This window comes from Anser cygnoides, chromosome 5, assembly GCF_040182565.1.
Source record: "Anser cygnoides isolate HZ-2024a breed goose chromosome 5, Taihu_goose_T2T_genome, whole genome shotgun sequence".
NCBI classification, from domain to species: domain Eukaryota; kingdom Metazoa; phylum Chordata; class Aves; order Anseriformes; family Anatidae; genus Anser; species Anser cygnoides.
The window spans coordinates 36145814-36167858 of record NC_089877.1 but is presented as its reverse complement, the minus strand read 5'-3'; the positions used below and the strand labels follow the sequence as shown (position 1 = coordinate 36167858).

At 65.0% G+C, this 22045-nt stretch overlaps 3 protein-coding genes across 4 annotated transcripts; all 3 read left to right on the top strand.

Moving 5' to 3' along the window:
- The first annotated feature begins 692 nt into the window (after positions 1-692).
- Positions 693-12047, top strand: FNBP4 (formin binding protein 4). Of its 2 annotated transcripts, XM_066998827.1 has the most exons (17): positions 693-863; positions 1026-1109; positions 2049-2185; positions 2323-2509; positions 2646-2796; positions 2876-2990; positions 3080-3421; positions 3776-3986; positions 5855-5973; positions 8289-8393; positions 8698-8831; positions 9147-9244; positions 9795-9973; positions 10453-10686; positions 10855-11385; positions 11482-11639; positions 11846-12047. In XM_066998827.1, the coding sequence occupies exons 1-17, from the start codon at positions 734-736 to the stop codon at positions 11934-11936; spliced, it is 3006 nt and encodes a 1001-aa protein (XP_066854928.1). In that variant the 5' UTR covers positions 693-733; the 3' UTR covers positions 11937-12047. The 2 variants fall into 2 exon arrangements, with proteins under 2 accessions (XP_066854928.1, XP_066854929.1); XM_066998828.1 differs by lacking the exon at positions 9147-9244 and having other exon boundaries at positions 694-863; positions 10370-10686.
- Positions 12048-12516: 469 nt separating this feature from the next.
- LOC106048252 (cytosolic carboxypeptidase 2) lies at positions 12517-19289 on the top strand. The gene is made up of 23 exons (XM_048055889.2): positions 12517-12568; positions 12649-12756; positions 12882-13100; positions 13186-13293; positions 13372-13522; positions 13606-14373; positions 14440-14602; positions 14683-14809; positions 14937-15034; positions 15118-15215; positions 15289-16333; positions 16435-16519; positions 16617-16723; positions 16805-16831; positions 17124-17177; positions 17265-17322; positions 17462-17513; positions 17596-17655; positions 18109-18202; positions 18324-18368; positions 18477-18544; positions 18884-18959; positions 19091-19289. The coding sequence occupies exons 1-23, from the start codon at positions 12532-12534 to the stop codon at positions 19175-19177; spliced, it is 3735 nt and encodes a 1244-aa protein (XP_047911846.2). The 5' UTR covers positions 12517-12531; the 3' UTR covers positions 19178-19289.
- A 1046-nt stretch (positions 19290-20335) lies between these two features.
- Positions 20336-22004, top strand: NUDT8 (nudix hydrolase 8). The gene is given in 5 exon segments (XM_066998891.1): positions 20336-20444; positions 20447-20579; positions 20683-20815; positions 21359-21436; positions 21520-22004. Coding segments are annotated over 5 exon segments (684 nt in total). The 5' UTR covers positions 20336-20350; the 3' UTR covers positions 21766-22004.
- Positions 22005-22045: the final 41 nt, after the last annotated feature.

Below are 22045 nucleotides of genomic sequence, written 5' to 3'. Positions count from 1 at the left end.
GGCAGCAGCTGCCACCAGGCAGCACCCACTATAGGGCAGAGCAGAGTTACAGCCCTAAGGGCATGGGGTGGGGGTACTCACAACCCCCAGGCCAGGGCTTGCAGCCTTGATGGGTGATGTGGTACTGTAAGGCAGCACTCAGTATAGGGCAGGACAGAGCTCTGGGGCAGGACCTAGCTATGGGGGGCAGCACCCTGCTTATGGGGCAGGATTGAGTTATGGCCTTAAATGGCCGTTTACACTATGGGGCAGGATCAAGCTATAACTCCCCTATGGGGCTGGATTAGCTATAGGGTTGGACTCACTATAGGGGGCTAGACTTGCTATAGGACCGTACTCGCTATAGGGGACTGGAGCCACATGTGCTACAGCGTCATGCTCACTGTAGGAGGCCATACTCACTGTAGGGGACTGTAGTTGCTATAGTGGGCCATACTTGCTTCAGGACCATACTCACTGTAGGGAACCATACTTGCCATAAGGAGCCATACTCCCTATAGCGGACCGTACTTGCTGTAGGGAGCTGTACTCACTGTAGGGCCATACCTACTGTAGGCAGCCATACCCCCTATAGGAAGCTATACCCACCGCAGGCCCATACCCGCTATAGGACCGCCCCCTCCGGGCGTGTCCCCCCCCAAGCCCCCCCCCGACGCGGTGACGCAGGACGCCTCCTCCTTCCCCTCCTTCCCCTCCTTCCCCTCCCTCCCTCCGTCCCTCGCTCGCCGCCGCCATGGGCAAGAAGTCCCGCAGCGCGCCGTGCCGCCGGCCCATCCTGCAGCTCTCCCCGCCCGCCCCCCGACGGGAGGACGCGGGGCCGGCGTCGCAGCCCCCCGAGGGCGCGGAGTCGGGCTCGGAGCCGGGTAAACCCCCCCCCCCTTACCCCCCTACAGGCAGCAGGGCGACGCCTTTGTTGGGGGGGGGGGGGTGCGGGACGGACCGTTCCGGTGCGGTCCCGTAACGCCCCCCCGCTCCCCCGGGGCTTTGTCCGTGACCCCCCTTTGTGCTCCTTCCCCCCCCCGCAGACGAGCCCGAGGCGGGGCCGGAGCCGCCCCGCAGCGCCCCCAACCCGCCGCCCCCCGCGCCCGCCGCCGCCGTCAAGCCCACAGGTAAGGGGGGGGGGGACCCCAAAAATTCACCCTGCCGACCCCCCGGAGGCACGCCGCGACATTTTGTTTTTTGAATGTTATCCCCCCCTCTATTTTCCTTATACAACGGCCTTGGTTGTATAAATTAACTTTTTTTAATGATTATTTTTCTATTGTTTATATATTTTTAGCCCGCTCTTTTTCTTTATATAATAGGGTGGTTGTATAACTTAACTTTTTAACTCATTATTTTTGCATTAAATATATATTTTTTAACCCCCTTTTTTCTTTATACAACAGGGTGGTTGTATAAATTGACTTTTTCTACTAATTATTTTTTCATCGATTATATTTCTTAACTCCCTTTTTTTTCTTTATATGAGGTGGTTGCATAAATTAATTTTTTGCATAAATTATTTTTTTTTCATTATTTACATTTTTTTTAATATAGGTAGCATAATCTCACCCTTTAAGCCCCTTTTATCTGGGGCAGCGCAATGTTTCTCTCACCCCCAGATGTCTTTTTTTTTGGAGGGGAGCAGGGTTATTGCCCCCTGACCCCCTTCACTGATTTTTGGGGTGCCCCCCCCCCCAAGTGATGCACGGCTGATCCCCCTCAGCAGTTTGGGGTGGCAGATGCTGTTTTTCCACCCATTATTTTGATGTGTATTTTTTTTTGTGTGTGTGTGCACGTACGCATTTTTTGTTTCCTTTTTTTTTTTTTGTAAGACGTTTTTTCCCTCTTCCTTCAATTTTTTGGGGGTGGGTTGACGCCCCCTCGGTTTGCGGGTGGGATACGATGCCACCCACATTGAGGGTCGCTCTTTGCTCCTCGTTTCTCCTGGCTGCCCCCCCCAGCAGCTGTGGGGTGCCCCCGCAGCCATCCCGGGAGGGATCGGGGGCGCTCCTCTCGCGGGGTCCCCGTCCCCTCCCGGCTGAGGGTCTCCTCTCCCCGGCCAGGCGGCCTGTGCCTGCTCGGCGCCTACGCAGACAGCGACGATGAGGAGGGCGAAGCCACCGAGAAGTCGGCGCGCTCCGGGGACGCGAACGGAAACAACTCAGCCGACATCGACAGCACGCTGGCAAACTTCCTGGCGGTGAGCAGGGGGCGCCGGGGGCTTCCCCTCCCCAGGAGGGAGCTGCGGCGGGGAGAGGGCGGCTCCTGGATGTGACGCTCCTGCTCCGCTCTCCCTCGCCCGGGGCTTTGACTCGCCTCGCGACCTTGTTTTTAAAGGAGATCGACGCCATCACGGCCCCCCCGCAGCCTGCAGAGCCCGCCGCCGCGCCGCCCCCCACGCCTCCCCGCCCCGAGCCGAAGGAGCCGAGCGCTGGGCAGCCCGCCGGCACCGCCAACGCCAACGGCACGGACGCGGCGCCGGCCCCCGAGTGGCAGTATGACACCCAGTGCTCGCTGGCGGGAGGTGAGTGCTCGCCGCCGGGGCTGTGCCTGCACAGGGAACCCGGGGAGGTGGTGGAAATGGGGGGGGGGTGACAGTAGGGTGGGGGTATGGTGGGGTGTCCTGCGAGTGACCAGCTCGTCCTCACCCCCCCCAACAGTGGGAGAACTGGAGATGGGCGACTGGCAGGAGGTGTGGGACGAGAACACGGGCTGCTACTACTACTGGAACACGCAGAGCAACGAGGTGACCTGGGAGCTGCCGCAGTACCTGGCGGCGCAGGTTCAGGGCCTGCAGCACTACCAGCACAGGTGAGGGCGAGCTCGGCTGCGCGGCAGGAGCGGGGCTGTGTCCCCACGCCGGCCCCTTACTGCTCCTCTTCCTCCTCAGCGCTGCAGCAGCAGGTGCCAACGGGAGCTTCGCGGCGTCTGCGGAGCTGTACCCGCAGGAGAAAGGGGCCACAGCGGGTGGCCGCGGGGCCGGCCTGGCCAAGCCAGTGAAGAAGGTGAGTGGGGCGAGCCGAGCACCGGGGGCTCGGGCCAGGGGCGCGCGGAGTCGCTGCCTGCGGGCTGATGTGGCTCTTGGTCCCCTCAGGAGGTGAACGAAGGTGTGCAGGCGCTCTCCAATAGCGAGGAGGAGAAGAAAGGGGTGGCCGCGGCCCTCCTGGCGCCGCTCCTGCCAGATGTGGTGAAGGAGGAAGAGGAGCGCTGGCGGAGAAAGGTGATCTGCAAAGAGGAAGTCGAGCCGCCCCCGGAAGAGGAGGCGAAAGCGGAGGAGGCGGCAGCTGCTGCTCCTGAAGAGCCCGAAGCTGGCAGGGACCCCCTGGAGGACACGCTGCAGGAGGAGCTGTGCAGCGTGGTGCAATCGGGGGAGAGCGGGGAGGAAGAGGAGGAGCAAGACACACTCGAACTGGAGATGGTGCTGGAGAGAAAGAAGGTACAGGAAGTTCTTTGTCACGTGAATAAGGCTGCGGGTGCAGCCAAATAGCGGCTAGAAACAAACCAGGAGCAGCAGACGCTCGCGTCCCTCCCCGAGCCCTTTGAGAGGGGACCTGGCACATCCCGCGCTGCTCCCGGTCGGGCTCCTCGCAGGGCTGGGAGCCGATGGGCTGTGGCTGCATGCAGCTGCTCCCCTGGCAGTCCCAGAGCTGTTGCTCCGTGTTCGCTGCCGTTAACGCCACATCCTGATCAGAGCAGCCGTTTCCCTTTCGCGCACAACTTGTACCCGTGGTCGTCTTTCTGGGGCGGTTCAGGCCCCTGCAGCGCAGCTCACCGGCTCGTGTCTCCGCAGGCAGAGCTGCGTGCCTTGGAGGAAGGAGACGGCAGCGTTTCAGGCTCCAGCCCGCTCTCTGACGGGAGCCAGTCGGCCTCGCAGGATGCGACCCGCAGGCTGGCTTCCAAGCGAGGGAAATGGAAACTGTTTGTGGGAGCTGCCAGCCCCGAATCCACTAGTCGAGGCTCCAGCAAAACGGGCCGGGAGAGCCCGGAGGCGGGAGAAGCAGGTAATTCGAAAGGCTCCCTTCGGCGGAGGGAGGCGCGGGTGTTTGGAAAGGCCGCAGCCCTCTCCCACCGGGGCATCTTCCCCCCGAAGATGCGGCTCGCCCGGAGCCCGCGAAGCCCCGCGCGGTGCGTAGCGAAGCCGGGAGGCGAGGTACGTGCGCGGGGCAGGAGGGCCCGGCCGTGGGGTGAGAGTCCCGCGGGCACAGGGACAACGTGGTGCTCTGCCTAATCCTCTCCTTTATTCCATAGCTAAAATACTTAGCAGAACACCGATCCTGAGCACGTTATTGGAAAAGAGAAAGCAAAAGTATGGGGAGCGGTGGCTTCATGCCCTGCTGCCTTCTGCTTTCCTCCTGACGCTATAAACCCTAACTGTGCTATGTCAGGAGCTGTTACCTTCTCTGTGAGCTCTGTGTGCATCGCTGGGGAACAGTCGACGTGTTTCAGGCAGCTGAGGTGTCCCCTGAGAGCCGTCCGGCTCCGCACCCGGTGCGTAGAAACCTAAGGCAGGACCTCGCTGCGAGATCCCCCTCGTTCCTACGAGGCTGTTTTAGGAGAGGTGCGTTGGGTTTACCAGCGTCGCCTGAGCAGCGACCACCCCGCACCCCGCGCCTTACTGAATGCCCGCGGAGCTGCTCGTGTGCCCCTGAGCTCTCCGCTTCCCGTGCGGCGGTGAGAGGCCTTTCAGAGACCTCTGCCCAGTGGGCGTTGCAGAGCACCACGTAGATTTATTGCCTTGGGGAAATGGCACGGTCGTGGCTGCTGCAGCGCGTGCTCAGCTGGCTGTGGTGGCTGGAGGCTCCCCGGCTCTCCCCAAAATGCTATGGGAGAACAAACGGCGTGTGCCTGGCTGCCGACCCCTCCTGGGAGTGCAGCTTCAGGCCAGCACCTGCCTGCCTCGTAACGGAGCAGCGCATCCCCTCTTGAACACAAAACGTGACCAATGAGAGCCATCAGCTTTTCCCAGGGAAAATTGGGCGTGGAAGTGCCCTGTGCCCGTAGCAGGCTGCGTCCTGCTGCACTGGGAGGCAGCGTGAGCCCAGTTAGGGGCTGCTGCAACCCCGACACGTGTGTGCCTCATGCAGAGGTGTGATCAGGAGTCACACTGTGGAGCTCACATGAAATCGGTGACGGTGTGTGTCCGGGTGGCCCTCGGGGGGTGGTTTTGCCACAGGGGTTTTGCCATGGGGCTTTTCTCCGTCCCTCGTGGGCTCGTGAACAGAATGTGCCTGGGACCGGCTGCCATGCAGCAGTGCTGTTTTCCCACTTGGTATCCCAAGGAAATGTGAAGCTGTTACTCCAAAGCAACCTGCGTAATGCGTGCCTGCACCCTGTACTGGGATGTAGCGAGGGGACCGAGTGCCAGGGATCGATCAATCGCTTGCTTTAACCTGAGGGCTTTCGGTTGGAGTCCCCAGCAAGGCCCCCGTCAGCACTCGGGCAGTTACTGAGTTGCTGGCGTCCTGTGATGTCGCCCAAACAGGACATTATGGTCAAAAAGCAGCTTTTGGGGAGCTCTCTGGTCTTGCTTCAACCTGCTTAATACGTGACACTTCTTGCTGACGAATTATTAACCTGCAGGAGTTCCGTGATTGCCTGCCCAGCGGCTGGCTCTCTCTGCACTTCCTTCAACCTCTGCTGCAGGCTCTCTGTTGATCTTCCTGTCCTCGTGTCCTAGCAGCTGTAATTCATCGATTCCTGTTCTTCTGGAAGAACCATGGCCATCCGATGTAGAGGGTCTGCAGCCCTCTCTGCTTTTGGTTTCAGGCTTTTTTTTTCCAGCTTTGGCTCTGGCAGCGGCGCGTGGAGCCCGGGCAGCGCCGCGGTGGCGGCAGGACGCGAGGTTCACCTCTCGTTTCTTCTCCTGCAGCCGCGGGCACGGAAGCACCCGATGTGCATTCAGACAAAGAGGCAGAGTCTGAGGAGCCCCAGGAGAAAGCCAAAGCACAAGGGGCACCAAAAATAGAAGAGGAGGAGCAGGACCTAAAGGTAATGCAGGTGTGCGCGCGTGAGACTGCGTTCCGGCACGTGGCAGGGACAGCGGCAGGGCGCTCACCCAGGCCGGGAGTGGCTGGCGGCTCCCCCCAGCGCTGGCCGTGCCGCGGGGCTGTTGGGTGCCTTGGCCCCCCCTAGGCAGTCGGTGCTGGGGCTTTGGCCCTTTTTGGGGAAGGTGGGGGCAGTTTGACGCCTCAGATCCCAGGCTGCAGGAACAGCTCGCCCCATGAAAGGGCGGCTGTGCAGGATTGGGCCAGCATCTCTGTAGCCCTGTGTCCTGTCTCCAGCAGGAGCCAGCAGCAAAGGCTTGAGGGAGCCTCTTAAAAGAAGAAAAGGGGGGTGGGGGCACAAAGAATGGCCCCTGGGTCTTGTCGTGAGAGAGAGCAAACGCTTGTGTCTTGACTTGTTGATACTAACGCCGTTACCGTCCTGCCTCCAGGCCGAAGACTCCTCGTCCGTAACCTCTGTGTCCGGAGGCTGCCAGTGTTCAGGTTCTGCCCTGTACCTGGCGTTACTTTATGAAGCAGCAATTGGCTGTTAGGTGTAAACTGGGGAAGCTCCGGGTGTTTCTGCACCATCGTTCTGATATTTTCTCTTCAGGGGCTCAATTTGCTTTTCTGACTGCGGCTGAACAATTCCCAGAGCTCCTTCCTGAGCCGCATCAGTTGCACGCAGAGCTGCAGGTGCTGGGTGATGGTTATGCAGAGTGCCAGGGGAGATCTTTGTCAGCCCTAACCCGTCCCCTTCACTCCCCAGCCGCTCATTACTGTGAGATCTGCGGCGTTAAATTTGACTCCCGAGTGATTTCGTTTCGCAAACTTTGTTGCCTCTTTTTGCCGTGTCCTTTATGGATGCCATTTCTTTATGGATGTCCTTTATGGATGGGGAATTGCCAGCTCGTGGTAGAACCCCAGTGGAAACCTTCCGCAGAGAAACCTCGCACTTAGTCCTTATTTCCCCTCATTTAATCACTTTTACAGTGCGAAAGGGCTTTACCATCCTAGTGACAGATTTAGCCTCTGTCCTGTAAAAAAAACCAGCTCTTAACGAGTTTTGAGATGTGATGTTCTCTGCACAGAACCAGTGAGCCTCCTCTAGTGTAGCATATCCATGAGGCTTTTGTGGTTTTATAATTTATTCCAAAAAAAAAAAAAAAAGGAAAAGCCTGCAGCGAGGATCACGCACGCTGGCTGCTGTGTCCCAGCCAGCTGCCGAAAGCCTTTCAAACCGTCACAGTTGCTGTCACCTTTTCTTCTGGTGCTGGAGGTGCTCTGTGTGACGGACAGTATGCTGTAGCGTGGTGGTTTCACGTGCAGGAGCCCTCTAGCGCTGTTGGAGGAATGCCGTCTCCTCGGGTAATTTGTACCGCTCGCTTCCTCGGTTCGGGGTCATCTCTCTTCTGCCAGCCTCTGGTTTGTAGCAGATCCTCCGCTGCGGAGCCGCCCTCAGATGCAGGACCTTCCTGGCTTCTCGTAGGGATGTCGGTGCGGGAATTCATTTCCCTGCCTCAGGCTCCTCTAGCGCGGCTCGTCTGCCCGGCCCGGCCCTGTCCCTGGGGACAGGCGCCACATTGTTGGCTCTGGAGACCTTCCAAAGCCTCTGCTGAAAAATGACGGAAAACAAAAATTGTTTCAGAGCCCTCCTTGAAGCAATCAGTCACAATGTCCCTCGGAGGCATCTGTGCTGCCCTCGATTGCTTCCTGGCTTGTTACTTGCTCTCAGCCCCTTCCCCTCGGTCACGTCCCAGTGCTGCGCCCGTCGCGGAGTTCCCACTCCTGCGGGGTGCTGGGGTTGAGCCACCGGTCACTGCAGGCTGGTCTGGATCTTAACACAGGCCCTGCCTCAGCTCCTGAGTAAATGCAGAGCGGGCACCTCTCTCCGCACTTCCAGCTAGTTCCATGGGAAGTGGCGATTTACAAGGGCTGAGGATACGTCCCAGCCCATTTCCTTTGGGAAGCAGTTTAAATACTTCCGTTGAATGTTTTGTGCCATGGCAGTAGCTCTGCCGTGACTCCAAAGCCAGAGCGCACCGAGCCGTTGGCTGGTTTGGAGCTGGGGGCCGCGATGCAGAAAGGGACACGCTGAGAGGGGCCACCCTGTGCAGATCCCATCCCGGGGGGCACGGGAGGGAGCGGGCTTGAAGGAGGGGGTGGCCAGCGCCGGTTCCAGGGGGACTTCAGCGCCCAGCCGTGCCAAAGGACCGCGGAGAGTCTCCGGAACGTCCTCGAGCCACGGGGCTGCAGCGGGTGCAGCAGCCTTGTGACGCCGCCCGAGCGCGGCTCTTGACTCTTCCCCTTTCTCCCTGGCAGTTTCAGATCGGAGAGCTGGCAAACACTCTGACTAGTAAATTGGAGTTCCTGGGCATCAACAGACAATCTATCTCCAACTTCCACATGTTGCTGTTGCAGACAGAGGTAACCAAGCCTTCGCCCCTCGCTCCGGCCTTCCGTCCCGAAGCGGATCAGATACTGTCCGCCGCTCGAGCGCCGAGGGCCGGTGCTGCGTGAAGCTCGTGGCGGTGCCGCGCGCCCGCCCGCCCGCCTCCTGCGCCGCAGGGCCCTTCCTCCGCGGGGGGCGAGCATGGCTTTGCGCGGAGGCGGTCTCTTCCTCCTGGCCCCCCGAGTCCCGTGCCGTAAGGGAGCCTCCTGGACCTCGAGTCCTGTCCCCAGGGCCGCTTGCAGCCCCCCTCAACGGCTTCCCCCGGTTCTTGCCCTCTAGACCCGCATTGCAGACTGGCGAGAAGGTGCTCTCAATGGAAACTACCTCAAACGCAAACTTCAAGACGCAGCCGAACAGCTAAAACAATACGAAATAAACGCCACCCCTAAAGGCTGGTCCTGCCACTGGGACAGGTACGCGCTCTCCTACCTTTCTCACCTTTCATCTTTGACATCTCAGACATGATTTGTGACCATCACCACCTGAAACGACGTGGCGCCGTCCCTCTCGGAGACTCCGTTAGCGGTGCTGGGCAGGCAGAGCAACTTCCGGCACTTACAGAGTTGGGGCCAGCCGCCAAATTGGAGAATGCAAAGCGAGAGCTCAGTGCTTTGAGACGGAGCCGATTCACTGATTGGACAGAGCTGGTTTTCACTCTCGCGAGTGTAAAGCGCTGCGGAGGGCGGGCCTGGGGGGTCGCGCATGCGAGAGCTCTGTGAACTTTGCAGGATCTCTGGATCACCTCTTCTGACCAACAGCTCTGACAAAGGACAAACTTCAACTCATCGACGGAATGAAGAACAAGATTTCTGTCTCCTGCCAGCAGGTCAGACCCAAACATTTCTTTTTCTATTTGGCTTTCTTGATTAATTTTCCTTTATTTGAAATCTTTGCTCTTTTGTTTTTCAGCTCCCAGATCCGCTCCCTCTCTCTAGCATTCACTGTATGTTTGACACCAAGAGTATCATAAAAGCGACCTCCACGCACCGTGGGCTTGGGGGGCAGCAGCTTCTCTCACTGGGCTGTTCCCCGGTGCCCCTTCTTGGAGGGCGACTTTGAGCCAAGGCAGTGGCTGAAAGTCCCGGTGCTAGCCCGACCTCGCTCTGCTGCACGCTGGCCTGCTTTCTCAGCCCTCCCCTCCCCGGAGCGGGGGGCTCAGCGGTGTTCACGCAGCCAGCGGTGCAAGTAGCTTTGAGCGAGCCGGCTCGGGCCTCTCCTGCCTCTGTCCTCAAAGTTGTTTGTTGTGTTTGAGAGTGGCAGCCCAGCTGCAGAGGGTCTTCCCTGCGAGAGCACACTGCTGTCGTGGGCAGGCCCGCCTCGGAGTGTCGCTACACGGGGAGGGAAAGTAAAGACTCGTTTTCTTTCTTGTGATTTAGGGAGCATAGACGCTATTTCTATGTTAACGAGCACTCAGGAGAGTCGCAGTGGGAGTTCCCCGACGGGGAGGACGAAGACGAAGGACAGCAGACCACCGACAGAAAAGCCGACGGTCCTCCTAAACCACCTCCAAAAGAGAAAGGAGAGCGCGCCGGAGATGCCGCCGAGCGCTCCGCAGGTACAGCACGGGGGGCAGGAGGAGAAGGGGGGGTGCTGGGTTTTGTGCTCCCCAGGAGCAGGTTCCCATCCATGCAGACACGCGGCCACGTGGCGCGGGTCCTGCCGCGCTGGCGGGAGGCTACCACCTCCCTCGCCGGGCGCCTCGCTCGCGGTAGCTTTAGCGGAGCCGGGGCAGGCACTGCTCCTGCGTCTGAGCCGTCCCCGTCGGTGGTAGCCGTCCCAGCGGAGCCGGGGAAGGCGGGGTGCTGCGGGGTCAAGCTCGTAGCCTGGCCTCCGCCTCCCCGTTCTGCGGCAGGGCCTTGGAAGGAGGCAGCACGCGCCCGTGCTGGCAGCAGGAGCGGCAGCGCGGTCAGTAGCGTGGGTTTTCAAGCCTGTGTCAATATGTATTCTTCAGGCTCCCTTTGTAAAGAATCCTTCTCAGGCCAAGTTCCTGCTACGTCTCTCATGCCGCTCACTCCATTTTGGACTCTGCTTCAGTCCTCTGTCCCGGTCCTCCAACCTCCCTTGCCTTTGGAAATGCCTCCGCCGCCTCCGCCTCCACCAGATTCGCCCCCACCGCCGCCGCCACCACCCCCGCCGCCACCTGGAGAAGACGGCGAGATCCAGGAAGTGGAGATGGAAGACGAGGGGGGCGAGGAGCCGCCTGCCCCAGGAACAGAAGAAGATGCTCCCCTGAAGCCTCTCCTGCGCCCGGCTGTCAGCAGCAGCCAGGTGAGCAGCGGCGCAGGCAGCCGTGCGGCACGCGTGCCGTGTTGGTGTTTGATCCCCAAGCGCTTGAGGGCCGAGGGTGGTGGTGAAAGGGGAGCGAGGGGTGAATCCCAGCCCCGTTGGGCTGCGTCCCTCCTGCCTGGGTTCTCACCTCGTCGCTCTCCGTTGCAGGGAGCCGCTGAACCCAGCCCTGCCCCGCTGCTCTCCGCCAAGCCTCAGAAGCGGAAAGCCGCCGAGATGAACCCGGGGCTGATGCAGCGAACAGCCACCATCGGCAGCTGCCCCGTCATCTACAGCCAGCCCCTCATGGCCGCCGGCAAGTACCAGCCTTCGGCCGTGCCCCTCGCCTCCCTGAGGCCACGCCAGCGGCTGCAGGGCGAGATCCAAGGCCGCGCCAACCTCCGCCTCGCGCCGGGCCACGCCGGCCCCCAGCCTGCCGGCCTGGCCATGCAGCCCGGCTACTTGGGCGTGACGGCGCCCGCGGCGCCTTCCGTCATGAGCTACTCGGAGTGTGCCGTGCCTGCCAGCCTCGCCGCTGCCCCCGCCGTGCCGCTGGCCCCGGCGCGCGGCTCCCTGCCTGCCACCAGCGCTGCCGAGCAGCCGCCTCCCCCCCCGCCGCCCCAGACGCCCCCACCTCCCACCCCCAAGGCGCCGCCGCCGCCCGAGAAGCCCGAGAAGCCGAGGAAGGGGCGGAAGGACAAGGTAGGAGGATGTTCCTTCGCCCTTCCCTCGCCGGCTTGCCTGCTCCCTCTCCCTTCTTGCCCACGCTCACCACGGACCGTTGAATTTCCTACGCAGGGCAAGAAGGGCAAGACGAAAATGCCGTCTTTGGTGAAGAAGTGGCAGAGCATCCAGCGGGAGCTGGACGAGGAGGAGAACTCCAGCTCCAGCGAGGAGGACCGGGAGACGACGGCACAGAGGCGCATCGAGGAGTGGAAGCAGCAGCAGCTGCTCAGGTACGGGCCTGGGAGGCTGTCCCAGAGCCGGCAGCACTTTGTGATGGCGTGCTGCTTGGCTGCTCACACGGAGAGGCGTTTATTTGCCCCCCTCCCCTTAAAGGGAGTGGGATTTGGGGTCTCTGGCTGGGAGTACGAGGGGACTGGGCGCTGGGGAGCGTCCCCGTGCACCGCCCGCGCGCTGACACCCCTCTTTGTCCCCGCAGTGGCATGGCGGAGAGGAACGCCAACTTCGAGGCGCTGCCAGAGGACTGGCGAGCGCGGCTGAAGCGGAGGAAAACCGCATCGAGCACATGAGGCGCGCGCGTGGCGCTGTTTTGTTTTTGTTTTTTTTTTTTTTTTACAGTTGTACAGTTTAGAGCCCTTTACGACTCAAATCGTTGTCCAATAAATTGTAGCAGTTTGGGACGTGCTGTCTGCTTGAAGGGGGGCTGTCCCTGCCCCATGGCAGGGGGGTGGTTTGGGTCTCGCGTGCTTGGGTGGCATTGGTTTGGGGTGTCACTGCAGGCTGGGGCCAGAGCATCACCAACACTTTGGGGACGGGGGGGAACCTTGCCATGGCCCCGCTCCCCTGAGTGTCTGACAGGGATAACAAAATCCCTCTGGCTCCTTTCCCAGCTCCGCTCCGGGACCGCCCCGTCCCTCCCTGCTGCCAGCGGTCGCTCAGCGACCGCGTCGCAGGCCCCGTTGCATTGCCAGGGCCGGGAGGAGGCTCGGGCACGGCTCACGGCCATGGAGCCCTCAGGGTACCCCACTGCGCAGGTCGGGGGCCGGGATTCGGGATTCGGGGGAGGAGGGCTGGTGGCTGCAGCCCCTGGGGGTGGGGGGATCCCTGAGCAGAGCCTGACGGCGCTGCCCTGCCCAGGTGGTCCCCGAGCCCTACGACAGCTTCATGCGCTGCCACCTGCGCTACTACGGCTACTTCCGAGGTGAGCCCGGGGCTGTCCCCCCCCTTGTCCCCTGGGGTGCAGGACCCCTCGTTTGGGCTCCAGCAACGCTCTTCCCCAAGGCCAGAAGACGGGAGGGAAGCAGAGCCCCGTGTCCCCACGAGGACACTCCGAGTGCCTGGGCAGCGCCGGCCCCGGCTGCCGGCAGCGCGTGGGGAAGGAGCCGAGCTGTGAGTGAAGCCCCCCGGCACCGGGCTGTGGGGCTGCGTCACCCCTGCTGGGGTCCTTGTCCCTGCCTGGGGGTGCCGGGTGGTTTGGGGGGTGACACCAGGAGCGCTGTCCCCAACCCTTCCAGCCCGTGCTCCCTGCGCTCCGTCAGTGCCGTGCCGTGGGGCCGGGAGCCCCCCAGCCCCTCCTGCAGCCCCCAGGGCGCTGGAGCCGGTCCGCTCGCGGGGCTGCAGGTTCCCCGGGGAGCCGCGGGCTCTCTTTGCCCTCCCCTCGGCGCGAGGACCCCTGCCTGCTCCCCGGTGGCCCATCGAGTGCGAAGTCATCAAGGAGGCCATCGAGCACATCGGTGAGGCAGCGCTCCGGCCTCTCCAGCCCTCATCCCCGTGTCCAACCCCTGCGGTGACAGCGGGGCGCATCTGTCCCCCCCCCAGAGTGGGTTCCCCCTGAACCCGAGCCCTTCTGCCAGCCCTCGAGCCACGAGCAGGCGCCGGCGGGCAGCAGCGAGGAGCAGGGCACCGTCGTCTACCACCTCAGCCCAGGTAGCACCCATGGGTGCCGCCCGCACCCTCCCCGTCCCCACGCCGTCCCCTCAGGTGCTGAACCCCGCTGTCCCCCAGTGCCCCCAGGCTCCTGCTTCACCCGTGCTCGGGCCGGGGGGGCCCCGGGTCCCCTCTCTTCACCGGCGGCCGCCCTGGAGGGCCCGCAGGACACCACGCTGCTGTTCGAGTCGCGCTTTGAGAGCGGCAACCTCCAGAAAGCCGTCAAGGTGTAAGAGCAGGGATGGGGCGGGGGCAGCCGGAGGGATGCGGCGGCAGGGCCGGGTGCCGGAGTGTGGCCCTTCCCCCCGGCAGGGGCCCCTACGAGTACGTGCTGACGCTGCGGCCGGACTTGTACACCGCCAAGCACACCCAGTGGTTTTATTTCCGCGTGCAAAACACCCGGAGAGACGCTGTCTACCGCTTCACCATCGCCAACCTGGCGAAGCCCAAGAGCCTCTACGGCGAGGGCATGCGGCCGCTGCTCTACTCGCAGCAGGACGCCCGGAGCCGTGGCATCGGCTGGCGCCGCGTCGGGGCCGAAGTCCGCTACTACCGGGGGGGTGGCGGGGAGGAGCCGGCCACCTTCTGCCTCTCCTGGAGCATGCGCTTCCCCCACGACGGTGACACCTGCTACTTGGCGCACTCCTACCCCTACACCTACTCGGACCTGCAGCGGTACCTGCGGGCGGTGGTGGGCGACCCGGTGCGCTCGCGGTACTGCGCGGTGCGGGCGCTGTGCCGCAGCTTGGCCGGCAACACCGTCTACCTGCTGACCATCACCGGCCCGGCCGGCGGCGCGGGCAAGCGGGCGGTGGTGCTGAGCGCCCGCGCGCACCCCGGCGAGAGCAGCGGCTCCTGGGCCATGCGGGGCTTCCTCGACTTCATCCTCAGCGCCGCCCCCGACGCCCGGCTCCTGCGCCGGCTCTTTGTCTTCAAGGTGGTGCCCATGCTCAACCCCGACGGGGTGGTGGTGGGCAACTCCCGCTGCTCCCTGACCGGCCGTGACCCCAACAGAGCCTACGGGACGGGGTGCCGGGGCTCCTTCCCCGCCGTCTGGCACCTGCGGGCCATGGTGGAGAGGTGAGGCTGGCGCACGGGGAGCCGGCGGGCTGGTGCCAGCGGCCGTATGCTGACGGGAGCCCGCAGGCTGCTGGCGGAGCGGGAGGTGGTGCTGTACTGCGACTTCCACGGGCACAGCCGCAAGAACAACGTCTTCATGTACGGCTGTGACGGCGGCCGGGCCGGTGCAGCGCCGCGGCTGCGGGAGCGCATCTTCCCCCTGATGCTGAGCAAGAACGCGCCTGACAAGGTGGGCTCTGCCATCCGCACCTACCTCTGGTGATGTCCAACACGTCCCCCCCGCCGCACTGACCCTGCCGTCGGCCCCAGTTCTCCTTCCCCAGCTGCAAGTTCAAGGTGCAGAAGAGCAAAGAGGGGACGGGCAGGGTCGTCATGTGGCGGATGGGCGTCACCAACAGCTACACCCTGGAGGCGGCCTTCGGTGGCTCCACGCTGGGTGAGGGGCCGCGCGGAGGCGCTGGGGATGGTGTCGTGCTGGGGAATGGGATTTCAGCCCCAAGGACGGGCTCTGGGTCCTGGCTCAGGAAGCCGCTGCTCGTTTTCTTGTCCCGTGTCCCCTCCAGGCGGGAGAAACTCACACTTCACCGTGGAGGACCTCAAATCGCTGGGCTACCACCTCTGCGACACCCTGCTTGACTTCTGCGACCCCGACCCTGCCAAGGTGGGTGGGTGGCTGGGTGGGTGCCCATGGCCGGCGGCACGCCCCGTGGTGGTGGCGGCAGTAACGCCGGTTCTGTCCCGCAGTTCCAGCGGTGCCTGGCAGAGGTGGACGCGCTGCTGCGGCAGTGGCTGGGCTCCGGCGAGAGCTGGAGCAACGTCCCCACCTCAGACCTCGAGTCCAGGTACGTCCTGGTGACACTGCCCCTGGGGCTGGCGGGGCCGGCGGTGGCTGCAGCTGTCCTCTCCCTCGTGCAGCACCAGCGGCTCTGACAGCTCCGTGTCTGAGGGACCCCTGGCACGGCCTGGGAGCCCCCGGGGACGGGAGGGACGAGGCACCCGGGAGGACATTCTGGTGCCGCTGCGCCATCCAGGGCGGCTGGAGCCGAGGAGGAGGAAGCGGCTGCGGAGCCGCAGAGTGAGGAACGCCCTGCGCCGGCCAAACGCCGTCCGCCAGAGCCACGCCGGTGTCCCAGTGAGCGCGGTTCACCCCTCCCCTGCCCCGTGTCTGCCTCCTCACACTGCTCCCAGCTCGGGTGGCAGCGCCTGGGGCTGCATTGAGCCCCCCCTTTGCGCTCCCCCAGGTGCCACCATGGTCCCTCAGGCCCCGGGGACAACCGCAGGTCCCCAACGCCCCCGGGGGAGGCCGTGGGGCGCCGGAGGAGCCCGAGCAGCCGCGTGGAGCCGTCCCCCGTCAGCCCGGCCCCACCGCGGCGGGAAGGGGCTCCCACGGCCGTGCCGCTGCGGGGGACGCCCGGCTGCAGGGGGGCGCGAGGGCTTCGGGGCCCCGCCGCACGCTGCAGCCTGCCCCTGCCGCCACCGCCACCGCCGGTTCCTCGCGGGGCACGGACGTGGCGCTGCCCACACCGGGGGCCGCCGCCGGTGGTCGTGCAGGGCGGCCGGGCCCCGCCAGCCCCCGCTGCTACGCCTGCGCCCGGCGTTAACGGGGCCGCGGCCCCCGGTGCCTGCCGGGCTCCCCCTTCCCCTGCGGGCCCCCGGGGGCCGCCGCCACCGCCCGGTGGCACCTCAGGGCCCGTCGCCGTGGCAACGCCTCAGGCCTCGAAGGCCCCGCCGGTGGCGCAGGCCGCGTTGCCATGGCGACCCGGGCGGAAGCGGGCGGCGGGCGCGGCGGAAGTACCGGGGGCGGAAGCGGAAGCGGCGGCCGTGTCCTTCTGGGCCGTGGCGCCGGGGCGGCAGCAGGAGCAGCGGCAGCAGCATGGCGGACGCGGCCTCGCAGGTGCTGCTGGGCTCGGGGCTGACGGTGCTGTCGCAGCCCCTCATGTACGTGAAGGTGCTGGTGCAGGTAAGGGGCGGCGCTGCCGGGACCGGGGGGACGCGGCGGCGGCGGTGGTGCCGGTACCGGGGGGTCTCGGTGCCGGGGACGGGCCGCGCCTCTCCCCGCAGGTGGGTTACGAGCCGCTGCCGCCCACGCTGGGCCGGAACATCTTCGGCCGCCAGGTCTACCAGCTGCCGGGACTCTTCGCCTACGGTGAGTGAGCGTCCCCGGGAGCCCCGTGCCCGGTGCCGCGGGCGTTCCCCGGGGGGGAGGGGGGGGCCCGGCGCGGCCTGACCCGCGTCTCCCCCAGCCAAGCACATCGTGAAGGTCGACGGGAGAGCGGGACTCTTCAAAGGCCTCACCCCCCGGCTCTGCTCCAGCGCCATCGGCACCGTGGTGCACAGCAAAGTGCTGCAGGTACCGTGCCCCGTGCACCGGCCCCGGCAGGGCTGCAGCTGCTGGCTCCCACCCGCTGACCGTGTGCCCTTCTTTCCGCAGCGGTACCAGGCTACCAAGCAGGCTGAGGTACGTTGGAGGCGGCTTTGGTGGCGAATCCCTTCCTCCCCTCCTCCTCCTCCCCTTCTGCCCCCAGCAGCTGCTCCTGCCAGGCAAGGCCGTGCGCTGCGGGTGCGGGGATTAACAGCAGCAGCCCGGCATGGAGCTGGCTCTTGGTGCCGCCCCAGCGAGGCGTGAGAGGAGGAGCAGGCTGCTGTGCGAGCTGGTGGGGCTGGTGCTGGGGGGCTGCGCAGCCGTGCCTGGGGAGGACAGGGTGAATTTCAGGGGCTGTACCCTGCCTGACGCCTCTGCCCGTCTCCAGCCAGGAGCCAGCAAGCAGGAGCCCGTGTCCTCGCTGGAGCAGGTCCTCAAGGAGGTGAGGAGCGCAGGAAGAGGAGGGTGCTGGGCTGGGCAGCTCTCTCATGCCCTTCCTCCCCTCGCTGACAGCCCCTTTCTCCTCCAGACTTCCCGAGAGATGGTTGCTCGCTCCGCCGCGACCCTCATCACCCACCCATTCCACGGTAGGTACCCCCGCACGGCCGCCTCCAGCTGCTGCTCCTCCTCACGGACAGCTCGGGTGCCGGGTGCTGTGGTGTCCCCACCGCCCTGGAGCGTCCCTTTGTCCCCTGCTGACCCTGCGTCGCCTGGCTCTGCCCGCAGTGATCACCCTGCGATGCATGGTGCAGTTCATCGGCAGGGAGACCAAGTACAGGTACGGGGCGCGGGGGTAGCCTTGGGGTGCTGTGTCCCTGCCTGGCGTGACCGGTGCTCTCTCCTCTTCCCCCCCGGCCCAGCGGGACACTAAGCGCCTTCACCACGATTTACCGAGAAGAAGGCATCCTGGGATTCTTCGCGTGAGTGCTGTTGATGTTGAATTTTTTGGGGGCAGTGGGATCTCTCCCCGAAACCCACAAGCCTCACTCGTTGCTCGGATGTTGCTTCTTGCTTTGTCCGTCCTCCCATCTCCTTACCCGCTGGTACTAGGCCCTAATTTTGGTGTGCAGTGCCCGTTGTGCCCTCCTTCCTGGGCAGCTCCTGTGAGCCTCTGGCACCAGCTCTGTGTTGCGTGGCTGCTGCCCCGTGCCTGGGGACATGAAAACTCCTCCTCCCACGGCCGGCAGCTCGGCGTGCTCTGAGTCACCGCAGCCCTTTCCTCCTGGCCATGCGTTCCTCCAGCCAACACAGGCCGTTTTTTCCAAGCCTCTGTGCTCCCAAGGCACGGAGCTGCCCGGCTTCACCCGGCCGTTGGGCGGAGGGCTGCCACCTCCTGTTCCTAAACCCGCCGCCTCTTCTCTCTCCTCTTCCAGCGGCCTCATCCCCCGGCTCCTCGGAGACATCCTGTCGCTCTGGCTCTGCAACATGCTGGCCTACCTCATCAACACGTACGCGCTGGAGAACGGGGTACGGGCTCTGCGCTGTGCGGGGGCAGCTGGGCTGGGGGCGGGCACGCAGCCGCGAGCCCCAGGGGAGGCACAGGTCCCTGCTCCGCATCGGGGCTGAAGCTGCCTTCCTCCGCCCCCAGGTCTCCATGGCAGAGATGAAGAGCTACTCGCAGGCAGTCACCGGAGTAAGTACGCCCCCTGCGCGTGTGTTTGCACGCCCACGTGCGTGACACTGTCACCCGGGAGGGTCCCTGGGGTCCGGAGCTGCTGACCAGCCCTGCTCTCCCCTGCAGTTCTTCGCCAGCATGCTGACGTACCCCTTCGTGCTGGTCTCCAACCTGATGGCCGTCAATAACTGCGGGTGAGCATGCTGCCACCACCTCCCTCGCCTCCTGCGCGCCCCCCAAGGGCGCGAGCGTGCCCGGAGAGGTTAGCGAGAGCGATCCACGCGGGATCAGTCCCCAGAGCTGCCTTTCCAAAGCTCCGAGTGGTAAAGGAGGGTTTCAAACCCGTCGTGGCCGTGGGTTTGATCCCTCGCTGCCTCAGGGGGGCTCAGTGGGAGCCGGGCATGTCTGAGCCTAGCCCCGGGGGGGACTGCACAGGGGTTCAGCCCGGCGCAGGGCTGCAGAGCGATGGGTCTTACCTCGCCTGCTCGGCCCTGGGTGGAAATAATCCCGTGGTGCTCTCCTCCCCTCTCCAGGCTGGCCGGGGGCCTCCTCCCCTACGCGCCCACCTACTCCTCCTGGCTGGACTGCTGGAGCCAGCTGCACAAGGAGGTGAGTGGCTGGGGCTGCCGCGCCGCCTGGCCACGATCGCAGGCTTGGGGGGAGCCCCGTGGTTCTTCGGGGCCGTGATGGGGCTGGGGGCAGCCCGGCCTCACCCTGCACTAACCCGTGTCCTCTTCCAGGGCAACATGAGCCGAGGGAACAGCCTGTTTTTCCGCAAGGTGCCCGCAGGGAAGCGATACGTGTGGGACGAGAGGAGGTTCCGCTGAAGCTGAGAGCGGAGTCGCGAAGCCGAGGCCGAGCTCTGGAGACAAAGAATTATGAGAGAGTTGTGATTTCTATACAGTTTTTTTAAAAATCATTTAATCCTGAGAGACAAAAGTGGCCGTGTGAGAGTGTCTGTCGTGGGGCCAGGGGCTTCTGCAGGAGAACCTGCGCTGCCCGAGCCGATCCCAGCCCAGCCCATCCCCAGCACCCTTTCCCTGGCCCAGCCGCCGGAGCCGTGTCCCCAGCTTTGTTTCAGCAGCGGAAATCCCACCGCCAGATAGTGGCACCCGGAAACATGACCCTGCTCAGTATCTGTGTGCTTGTTTTAACGAGCGGCCGTGCCGACCTCTCGGGCAGCGGGGAAGCGACGGCCCAGGGTGGCGGCAGGGCCCCCCCCCCGTGCGAACACACCTAGTGCCCGGCTTGCACACCTGCTGGCAGGGTTGCACGCCCAGGGGTGGGGTTACACACCCATTGGGAATGGTGCAGACCTAGCACGAGGGTTGCACACCTACTGTGGACGTTACGCACTTGGCAGGAGTGTAACAAACCCTGTGACTGGGTTGCACGCCCACGGGGAGCATCGCAAACCCCTGTGACCACGTTGCGTACAGAGCAGGAGTGTTGCACACCCGGTGACCGGGTTGCACACCTGCTGGGAGCATTGCACGCCCAACGGCTGGATTACACGCAGAGCAGGCAGCTTTGCACACCCAGCAGGAGCACTGCCTGCCCTGTGACCACATTGCACGCTCAGCAGGAGCACTGCACGCCCGCGGGGAGCACTGAACGCCTCATGCCCGGGCCGTGCGCCCCATGACCGGGTTACACGCCGACCGGGAGGCGTTGCGCTCCCCCTGGGAGTACTGCGTGCCCCGTGACCGGGTTGCACACCGAGTAGAAGTCCTGCACGCCCCGTGACCGGGTTGCACACCCAGCAGAAAGTTTTGAACACCCCCCTGGGACCCCAGCACGCCCCGTGACCGTGTTGCACACCCAGCGGGAGCACTGCACGCCCGCGGGGGGCCCCGCACGCCCCGTGCGCTCTCTCCTCTCGCGCTCCTCCCGCGGTGCGGCGCTCCCGGGAGCCCCGGGGGGGGTGGCGGGGGGGGGCCGGGCCGGTGCCGGTCGCCCTCCCCTCGCCTCCTTTCCCCTCCCCTTCCCCCGGCGGCGCCATGGCGGGGCCGGGTTGGGGCCGCGTACCCCCGCGCCGCGGGTACCTGAGCGGCGGCACGGAGCGGCGCTGCCGGGAGCTGCTGGCGGCGGCGGGGGGCGGGGTGGGGCGGCGGCGGCGGCGGCGGGGGCGGCGGTGCTGGTGCCGCTGTGCTCGGTGCGCGGCCGCCCCTCGCTGCTCTACACCCTGCGCTGCCGCCGCCTGCCCGGGCCGCACAGCGGCGACGTGAGGTGAGCTGTTGGGGGGGGGTGATTTCGGTACCCCCCCCCCCCGGTTCCTCCCGGTCACCCCCCCCCCCGGTCCTCCCGTCCTCCCCCTCTCCGCTCGTCGCAGCTTCCCCGGGGGGAAACGGGAGGCGTCGGACGGCGACGCGGTGGCCACGGCGCTGCGGGAGACGCGGGAGGAGCTGGGGCTGGAGCTGGGCGAGGGCAGCGTCTGGGGCACGCTGAGAAGTCTGCCCGACCGGGTACCGGGCACCGGGCACCGGGCACCGGGCACCGGGCACCGGGGGGGAGCTGGGGACATGGGGACGGGGACACCGGGGTCGGGGGAGGGGGTTTGGGGGAAAGGGGAGAGGGACAGAGGGGGCACGAGGGGCTGGGACGTGGCCTGGGGGTGCCTGGGGACGTGGGGCTGGGGGGGGGGCTGGGAGATGGGGCGGGGGGCACTGGGGACGCTGGGGTGTCTGGGGACACGGTGACAAGGACGTGGGGATAAGGGGACATGGGGCTGGGGGGAGGACTGGGGGGGCTGGGAGATGGGACAGGGGGCACTGGGGACACGGGGACTAGGACACCGGGGTCAGGGGTGAGGTGGTGGGGGTACGGGGACGGGTTGTCTGGGGACACAGTGGCAGGGATGTGGTGGACAGGGGTGGTTGCTGTGTGGGCCATGGGGCAAAAAAAGGGGGACGTGGGGCACGTGGGTGTCTGGGGGGGCTCCAGGTGAGCGGGAATGAGCTTTGGCATTTGCCACCCACCCCGTCCCTCTGCCACCCGCTCCCTTCCAGCAAGGGATGCTGGTGGTCCCCGTCGTGGCCAACCTGGGCCCCCTGGAGAACCTGAAGCTGTCCCCAAACCCCGAGGAGGTGGGTGACCCCGTGCCGGGGGGGGCACAGGCACTCCGGACCCCCTTCCATCCCCGTCCCCGTGCGTGTCCCCATCCCGGCAGGTGGCGGAGACCTTCACGCTGCCGCTGGCTCACCTGCTGCGGGAGGAGAACCAGGGCTACACGCATTTCCGCACTGGCGGCCGCTACGGCTACACCCTGCCCGTCTTCCTCCATGGCCCCCACCGCGTCTGGGGGCTCACGGCCATCATCACCGAGCTGACGCTGGAGCTGCTGGCGCCCGAGCGCTACCGCAGGAAGACCTACGTGCCCGGCCGCCACCTCGCCGCCCCGCCGCACAGGGCCTGACCCCCACCCACCCCCCCCTTCCCAATTTTGGGGAGGAGACGGGGTGCCGCCTGCCCTTCGCAGGACGCCGGGGGTGCTGCCCCTTGGTTTGGTTTGTTGTTTTTTTGGGCGCGTGGGGCTCAGCCCCGCCACGCGCTCGTGGAGAGGTGGCAGCCCCGGGGCTGTCACCCACTCCATGCTGCTGCCCAGCCTGTGACGACACTGTGATTGTAGTAAAAAGCCATGTTTTAAACCACTTACACCACAGCCTCCAGCTTGCTGGTGCAGGTAAGAGCTCTCC